Raw genomic sequence first — 9552 nt, forward strand, 5'->3', positions numbered from 1 at the left:
AAATACATAATAATAATAATAATAATAATAATAATAATAATAATAATAATAAATATCACTTAAACTGAGGTACCTGTGTTTGGGTTGTAGGCATTTCCGATGTTTGAAACAACATGTCTGAAGACCAGAGGTGTTTGAGTGTTAAATGGACCAACCGTTTCTGAACCAGAGGCCAACAAGGAAGCTGAGAAAGCCACTCGTTTCACTGTCAGAGCAAAAGTAAATGTTAGGATCCAGCATGAATTTATTCACTGTAAGCTGATTTTATTTTGATAGAAACAAGAATTTAAAAATTGGCCATATTTTTAACATATTAAAATTATTTAGATAAATGTAATTTTTTTAACAGATATGTCTGTTAACATGGGGGAGTTTATTTCTAAATTCACAAACCTTCTCCTTCTCTCCTCAGAGCCTCCACCTGGTTTTCAGTTCTGTTTGCCCTGGTTTGAACTCTGATCAGTTCCTCTGCATGAGCTGAAATCAGATGAACCACAGTAATTATTATTATTATTATTATTATTATTATTATTATTATTATTATGTTACCCCTTCCTGTTAAAAGAGAAAAAAAACAGATATTTGTTTTACATTAGTTGTCTTCTTTTCCTCAAGATTTAAGTGGTTATGATATACAGGAGACACTTTGATTTGCCCCAGTTCTGATATTTTTGCTATAAAAACAAAATGAAGGCAAACAAGATGAGGTCATAAATTACATGTAATCAGTATTTAAATACCTTGGTAGTGTTGTTTCAGATTGTCCAACTCTTTACTTTTTTCTGGAAAAGAAAGACAACGTGTTTATTTCCTGTTGCCACAATGCACATTTCAAACATATTTCCTTTAGGTTTCTCTCTAATTTAAAGCATAATTGAAAAGACATGCCAGCAAAGATGAATAATAGATTTAATCTATTCTTCCTGTCAGTGAAGATTTTAACAGTAGGTCCTATTTGTACTTGCAATTGCATCTCAGATCAATTTAGAATAAGAATAATAATTATCAATTAAAAAACCAGACAGGAGTGATGCTTATGATGAACAAAACTGATTTTACCTCTGATGTCTAACTTTTACTCATGAAGGCTTTCTGTGATAAATACCTTGGTACTGTTGTTTCAACTTTTCCACCTCCGTCTTTTGCAGTTCCAGTTCGCTCACCTTTGCTGTTGGTGACAATACGACATAACAATATAAACAATATAATTGTTTCTATGCAAACATTTTAGTTAAATAAGGTAGAAATTCCCAGTGATATTCTTCGGTTTCAAAACATACCATCATGGTCTTTCTGTAAGCACCTGAGCTCCACCTTCAGTCCAGCCAGTGAGGCGCTCATCTCTCTCAGCACAGCATTGATGTCCTGCGTAAAGGTTTGTTGATCATTTGAAAGATTTTCTGCGTCTCCTTCCTGTGGTCCAGTTTGTCTTATTTCATTGTCGGCTACGGCATGCAGCTGAGCGCTGGAGAGAGAGCAGATTAGCAGCAATGCTTGGAAAAACATTTTGGTCTCTGTTCTCAGTCTCTACAGATCAGCTTTGTGGGTTCCCTTCACCCAAGCCTTTAAATACTGCATTTACTACAGCTGAATAATTATTACCACAATGTTCTTTTCTTTTTTTATAGAAACACGTGGAAGGTGATAAGGCTTGATACATTGGACTAGTCGTATACAATCAAAAAGCACAATATTTTGCAACAAATGACAAACCATAGTTTTGAATTTGGAATATTTTTTTTCTATAATTGGTCTGTTTTTGTTGTTAGTGTTGTTGGTTGGTGTTATTTTCATTCTTAAAACTATAAAATGTTTCCCTTTACAAAAGCTGAAAATAAATTCTTACATTTCAATGTCAGAATCCTCTCCATGATAAAAACCAAGGGCAAACTTATTTTAAATAGATTTTTGACAGTAACTTATTCACCTCTCTTTTAAAAACAGTTGTGTTCTTGACATTAAATCGTCCTTCTTACATAGCAAACTCTCTGATGGGTATTTTCCTCGAACCTTCATTAAAAGAACCACAGACAACATATATGAATTTTATGACCAAGCTTTTGCAAAAGGAGAAGTCTCAGCAAACTGCTCCTCCGAGCCGTTCACTGAGCGTTCTGAAGACCTTTGGTTACAGCTTGTCTTTTATTATCAAGCAAAAAGAAGGAGTTTAGGTAAGGCAGACAGCAGAGACAAAATACGACTGCACACAGACAGTTTCTAAAATAGGGAGTATTCCGGTTGATAAGGAGGCACCTGTGGAAAGTAATTTAAGGTCTGGGAAACGCACAGATAACTGTTTCACATGAAGACGAACAGGTAGATGGGGCCTCCAGGTCAGTTTATACACACATAAGGAAGAGAACACTTTAAACTGAAAATCACAATAATACTGAATGTTAATTAACTATTGATTAACATTAGACTGAATATGAACTAAAGTAATAACAAAATGATAATACCAAAAAATCTCTAACACTCTCTTCTATGACTCTGGTGCTGTAAACAACTGATTTAAATTGTATTTGGCAGACCAGGACTCTCTTCATTCACCTGGCTTCTATAATTTTGAGGAACCAAAAACCACATGTGGAGTTTCTCAAGCTTTGGCGTCATGCCACAATGCAATATCTATATGTTCTTCCTCGGTCAGATAAAACATTTTAATATCTCTTACCATTCCTGTATGCTGATGTGACACATTTTTGTGTTCCTATATCACCACATGACCACAGTGCTTTGCAGTCACTGAGAAAAGGTGTCTACAAGTTTAATGGTAACATGCACCACAGCCTTTTCCAGCAAAATGCAGGAAACAAAATTGTTTTTTTTATTAGAAATCAGCAATTAAATCAACGAGGCCACAAACCAGATCACACTAGAAACCTAGATTCAGTCACACAGTCAGACCTACTTTTTATGAGCAACACAATATCTATTATGATCTATTATAATCTACAATCAAATAACTATAATTAATTAAACATTCATGAGCCACCAATATGACGGCTCATAAATGGCTCACAAATCAGTAAGTTACTTAAAGGAAGATGAAAATATAGTTTACACATGTTGTCTAAGATGGACTTTGTTTCACTGTTATCTGACGATAATCTCACTGAGCATCTAAAACCTATCAAAGTGAGGTCATTGATTTCTTATCAATGACCTCACTTGATAAGAGGTCATTATCTCTTATCATGAGATAATTATGTCTTAGCAATTAGTATGTCTTAGTAAATTAGTATGTCTTAGTAAACATGGAGGGTGGGCAAATTTCAGGAAGTCCACAAAGCTTGAATGCATCTTATTGCAAAGAAATTCCTGAATTTATGAGCACTTCTAAGATGTTCAAATTTGTAATGACTTTTTTTTTACAAAGAAAGACAAACAACGAAAGGCAAAACCTTCTCTTTATCCTATAAACCAAATGATGAAGAGGATTTTCTCACCTCCTCATTAAAAGCATCATCATCATCATTAATCATACCCATGTATCATCTTAGAAAAAGACTGCTATGGTAACAACTCAGTCTGGTTGTTTTAGTCTTTGAAGTGGCTTTATTAAGTAAACAGATATAAAAATCTGAAGTCTGTAATTTTCTCTGTAACCAAGTCCCAAACCATGTCCTTATTGTTGCTGAAACAGTAAAAAGCAGTGCTGCTTTTGTTAAGTTTGTTTTTTGCTTGTGGGAAAAAAGATAATTATATTATTTTACAAAGACAAAAAGCTTCCATCCTCATTCTCACTAATATCTGAACTTACTGCGATAAGGTTTAGCTTAGCATGATTATTAACTAATATGACAATATTTCTAAAATAAAATTTTAAAAACATAATTTTAACTCAAATTATGGTTCAATAAAATAAACTTTATCTATCTATCTATCTATCTATCTATCTATCTATCTAAACAAAGAAGCTGAGGAAGACACATATTTAATCAAAATGCTCATAAAATATTCAAATGAAAATGTACAAAAAAAATAAAACATGGATACAAAACAGAAAGAAAAAAATCCAATAACTCACTCTCGAACTGATGTAAAGTTATTGAAATAAAGTTTTATATTAGACTAATAGTTATTTTGTGTTGAAGTCCATCAGGTAGGAGGCAATTGGTTTCACATGTTTATAGAACCACTTTTTATCCCAGTTTAGTCAGATTTCAATTATATACATATATAGTCACAGTGTAGTTAGTATATCCATGATATTTGATGATTATTTGTTTTGCATGTTATATTTTACATGCAAAAATATTAACTTCTAAATAGCAAAGAAATGCGTACTCTGTTAGATTCATTAATGAGTTTTAATGTGTGATACTGTAGCTGGTAGAAAACTGGGATTGTTTGTTGCTCACATGGAAAAAGAAGATGACCACTGAAGGTATCCTGGTGATTTTGGTTATCATAAATCCTTGAGCTTTGTAACCATTTCCAGACTAATACATCTCATTTACTTTTGTTCTCACTGGTTCCTGAATTTCTTTGGATCTCAGCATGATGTCTAACTTTTGAAACTCTTGTGGCAAACTTCACTTTGTCAGGCAGGTCTTATTGAAGTGACGTCTTAATTGAAAACTGATTTGGCAGTAATCAGGTCTCTGCAAGTGAACTCAGGTGTGATAAACCGCAATTAAATTATGTTTTAACAGGTGGGAGCAATCACTTTTTCACACAGGATTAGGTAGATTTGGATTATTTTGCCCCATTAAAGACATACAAGTTCATTTAAAAAACACATTTTGTGTTTAGTTAAGTTGATATTTAAATTGATTTGATGCTACGAAGCTCTTATGTGTGACAAACGTGGAGAAAAAGAGGAAATCAGGATGAGAAATCACACCACTGTAGCTCCGTGTCAGTTATGGCATGTTGTAGAGTTGATGGTGAAAATCAGCACAGCTTGCTGCTCACATGGGGAAAAGCAGGTGACCACTGAAGGTTGTGTGATGATTTTGGTTATCATAAATCCTTGAGTTTTGCCACTGACGCAAAAATATAACATCTCCAACCTCTAACAGTAATGTGACACCATTAGCGGAATTAGCAGCATGAGAAGGCTGATGTTCATATGCAATAAAAATATGTTCTCCATTCTTGGTCAACACAGCACCTGCAGGATATGAAGCATGTCCATGTCCATAGATATAGAACTCAAAGTGGTAGACTCCTCTCACTGGAGCTGTGAAAAAACCTGAAATGAATAATAATAATAATAATAATAATAATAATAATAATAAAAATAATAACATTTAAACAGAGATACCTGTGTTTGGGTTGTAGGCATTTCCTATATTTGTAGCAACATATCTGAAGACCAAAGGTGTGTGTGTGTTAAATGGTCCAGTTTCTCCAGCGTTGCCTGAAGACATCAAGGAAGCTGAGAAAGCCACTTGTTTCACTGTAAGTCAGGAAGTAATTATTAGGATCCAGCATAAAATTATCCACTGTAAGCTGTTTTGATTTGAATAAAAAAGAAGGACATAGGATTAAAAATTTGGACAGATTTTTAACAACAGAAATGCATTATTCATTTTAAACAAATGTAACATTTTTAACAAAAATGATTTTTAACATGGGGAGTTTATTTCTGAACTCACAGACCTTCTCCTTCTCTCCTCAGAGCCTCCACTTTGGTTTCAGTGCCGTTTGCCCTGGTTTGAACTCTGAGCAGTTCCTCTGCATGAGCTGAAATTATGCAAAGCAAAAGAACAGTTATCAATTTTACTCTTGTGACTATTATTTATCACGATGACAGAATACTGTTGTTATTTCTTTTTTATTATTATTTGGTAGTATTNAGATGACCACTGAAGGTTGTGTGACGATTTCCGTTGTCAAGAATCCTTGAGTTTTGACACTGACGCAAAAACACAACGTCTCCAATCTCTAACAGTAATGTGACACCATTAGTGCCTTTAACACCACCACTGGACTGATGTTCATATGCCATAAAAATATGGGCTCCATTCTTGGTCAACACAGCACATGTAGCATGTGAAGCATGTCCAGGTCCATAGATATAGAACTCAAAGTGGTAGGCTCCTCTGACTGGAGCTGTGAAAAAACCTGAAATGCATAATAATAATAATAATAATCATAATCATAGTAATTATAATAATAATCATCATCATCATCATCATCATCACATAAACTGAGGTACCTGTGTTTGGGTTGTAGGCATTTCCGATGTTTGAAACAACATATCTGAAGACCAGAGTTGTGTGTGTGTTAAATGGACCAATAATTTCATAGCCAGAGCCCAACAAGGAAGCTGAGAAAGCCACTCGCTTCACTGTCAGACAGAAAGTAAGCAAAACACAATAATTTAAAATTTGGCCAGATTTTAAACAATAGCAATACATGTTGTTTTAGATAAATGTTGTATTTTGTGTTAACATGGGGAGTTTATTTCTAAATTCACAAACCTTCTCCTTCTCTCCTCAGAGCCTCCACCTGGTTTTCAGTTCTGTTTGCCCTGGTTTGAACTCTGAGCAGTTCCTCTGCATGAGCTGAAATCAGATGAACCTGATCATTGGCAATTAATTTGTTATTATTAGTAGTAATTATTATTTGTTAGGAAAAAAAAACAGATATTCATTTTACATTGGTCTTTAGGTGGTTGTGAGTAGGGCTATTGTAAAAGCTATTACTATCAAAATGCAACAAGCAAACAAGATGATGTCATAAATGAAATATAATCAATACTTAAATACCTTGGTAGTGTTGTGTCAGATTGTCCAACTCTTTATTTTTTTCTGAAAAAGAAAATATGTTTATTTCATGATGCCACAATTCATATTTTAAGCATGATGAGGTAGTACCTCATGTTTAAAAGTTCAATAGATACACTTCTACTTTTGTACTTGCAATTGTATCTATGTTCAATTTTGAATAACCATCAGTTAAAATAAAAAACTGGAGAGGATTGATGCTTATTTTGAACAAGATGGATTTTACCTCTGATGTCTAATGTCTAACTTTTACTCATAAATACTTTTGTGATAAATACCTTGGTACTGTTGTTTCAACTTTTCCACCTCAGTCTTTTGCAGTTCCATTTCGCTCACCTTAGCTGTTATGACAATACACCAGAATTATGAACAATATAATTGTTTCCGTGCAAACACTTAAGTTATTTAAGGTTTATCTTTGATTTGTTTTTATTTTATTATTATTGGCATACCTTGGTGTTGTTCTTTCAGCTTGTCCAATTCTTCCTTCTGCACCTCCAGTTCTTCCGTCTTAGCTGAGTGTGGATCAAAGAAAATATATAATTTGACAAAAAAAATGTAAACAACTGTCTTTGCAATGAATATTTACATCCAAATATTTCTGTTGCTACATTTCTCCATTACATCTTATTTTTGATCAGTCAATCAATTAAGATTAGTTGTATTGCGCATTTCGGCAGCAAGGCAGTTCAAACTGCTTTATATCATAAAAACACAACAATCAATCGAAGCATTACATTTTTCTAAGTGCTATCATTACACATCAAACATCGTTTGGTGTTTCATTTATTATGGTACAAAAGCAACTCTAAACAGATGGTTTTTAGTCTAGATGTAAAGAAACTCTGTGTTCTGGCTGTTTTACAAGGAATACTGATCTTCTTTATTTTTGCTTCCTAGTCACTGACATTTAAATAAATATAATTATGAAGAATGAGACTCTTGGCAATTGTAGATTAAAAATGCCTTATGATATCATAATATGAGGCTCAATAAGGATTTTTAACCTTCTCCTTCTCTTCTCAGAGTCTCCACTTGATCTTCAGTGATGTTTGCCAGGGCTTTAACACTGCTCAGCTCTCCTGCCTGAGCTGGAAATACAATAACAAAAGAACAAACATCTTATCATCACTATTAAGCAAACAAAAAAAAACATTTATTTTAATTATCCATCCCTGCAGTTGACCCTCTAGAAGTTAAAATAGAGTTATTAAGCTTGGCAACATTGCTCTTGTTCTTTAAACTTATTTCCATGGACAGTAGATAAATAAATAAATACCTTGGTACTGTTGCTTCAGTTTGTCTAATTCATCTTTCTGCAGCTCCAATTCTCTCGTTTTAGCTGTTGAGGCAGTAAAGAGAAAACAGTGAAACATAATGTTATTTCCATGTTGACAATAACATATCTTCACAATATTTCAAAGAAACTTGTATTCTTTCTTATACCTTCATAATCTCTCTGTAGGTACCTCATCTCCACCTTCAGTCCAGCCAATGAGGCGCTCATCTCTCTCAGCACAGCATTGATGTCCTGTGTAAAGGTTTGTTGGTTGTCTGAGAGATTTCCTGCATCTGCTGCCTGTGATTCTGTTTGCCTTAAATGTGAAATAACTTCATTGTCGGCTGCAGCTTGGAGCTGAGCTGTGAAGAGAGAGCAGATCAGAAGCAATGCAGGAAAAAATATTGTCATCTCCATTTTTAGTTTCAGTCTCCCTGGGTCAGGTCTGTGGGTTGTGTGACAACCCAAGCCTTAAATATTCCATATATTATCAGCAAATAATGATTAACATTTTTTATTTTATTTTATTTTATTTTTTTCTTTGAGAAAAACGTGCAGGTGATAAGACTTGAAAATATATTATACTGGTTACTCTTTGATCTGAAATTTGTATCAAGGAAAATATGGGACATCATTGTATCATGTATCATCATTGTAAGCAATCACCAGGAGAGTTTTCCAAACTTTCTACGTTTCTATTTACAAAAACAGTTTCCAGGAAATAATATCCCGAAGGACAATATAGGGAAAATTAATTAAGTCATGTTTATGACAATAACTTAACTCAGATGTTTTTCTTTTTATTTGTTTTTTTGGTATGAAAGTGATGTAGAGCAAATTTTAGGACATTATAAAAATCTTTACAATTCTGAAGACACATAAAACTCTGATGATACACAGTTTTACCACATGGCCTCTTTGGCTGATAGTCCTTGTTAATGTTTCCTAAAGGTGATCTTCCTGATTTTTGTTTCTTAGTCATACTAAAAAGAGACATTTCATTACATATCACTGATTACAGGGAATGTGCATTTACAGCTCTCAGTAGAAAAATCAAGCAGGAGGCTCAACTCCTCTGTATTGTTCCAAGAGTCCTGACCAACTCTAGAAAATTGATTAAATCTTTTTGCTCCTTTTGTTACTGCAATGGCTTCCTTGATAAATCCATTTTAAAATATCGTTTTCATAAGTTTTCAAGACACTGGATTTGAACATCTATCAGCGGTACAGTCTAGATTCATCAGCTCATGGACATTTTAGGTTTTAATGGTTTTTAAAACAAAGTAAAATGCCACACGTGCTGATCAAGATGGACTTTGTTCTACAGTTATCTGCACAAGTCTATATTAAACACTCATGCAGGAAATGGTCAACCAGTGCTGACATCAAAACAAGTTCGTTGGAATAGTTCCAGATAAATAATTAGAAAGTGAACTGTTTTCTAACTCACATTATGTTTTCATTTCAAATGAAAATAGTTGAGAAGAGGTTTATGTTTTAATGTGTGATTAATAAATAACAACAAAAAAACCC

General features: G+C 33.7%; 1 protein-coding gene across 1 annotated transcript; it reads right to left on the bottom strand.

The window, feature by feature from the left end:
- Nucleotides 1-2404: 2404 nt before the first annotated feature.
- Nucleotides 2405-8529, bottom strand: LOC107836406 (multimerin-2-like). The gene is made up of 7 exons (XM_016672090.1): nucleotides 8187-8529; nucleotides 8020-8082; nucleotides 7748-7831; nucleotides 7193-7255; nucleotides 5611-5694; nucleotides 5273-5407; nucleotides 2405-5200 (listed from the first exon to the last, which is right to left on the bottom strand). The coding sequence occupies exons 1-7, from the start codon at nucleotides 8434-8436 to the stop codon at nucleotides 4917-4919; spliced, it is 963 nt and encodes a 320-aa protein (XP_016527576.1). The 5' UTR covers nucleotides 8437-8529; the 3' UTR covers nucleotides 2405-4916.
- Nucleotides 8530-9552: the final 1023 nt, after the last annotated feature.

This window comes from Poecilia formosa, unplaced genomic scaffold (assembly GCF_000485575.1).
Source record: "Poecilia formosa unplaced genomic scaffold, Poecilia_formosa-5.1.2 Scaffold56, whole genome shotgun sequence".
NCBI classification, from domain to species: Eukaryota; Metazoa; Chordata; class Actinopteri; order Cyprinodontiformes; family Poeciliidae; genus Poecilia; species Poecilia formosa.

What these genes read in the sequence shown, in the direction of transcription:
- LOC107836406 (XM_016672090.1), bottom strand. Translation starts at nt 8,436, where the DNA reads ATGGAGATGACAATATTTTTTCCTGCATTGCTTCTGATCTGCTCTCTC. An exon ending in CCTACAGAGAGATTATGAAG is followed by an intron (nt 8,083 to 8,186) that starts GTATAAGAAAGA and finishes CTGCCTCAACAG; the next exon opens with CTAAAACGAGAGAATTGGAG. An exon ending in TGCCTACAACCCAAACACAG is followed by an intron (nt 5,201 to 5,272) that starts GTATCTCTGTTT and finishes TATTCATTTCAG; the next exon opens with GTTTTTTCACAGCTCCAGTG.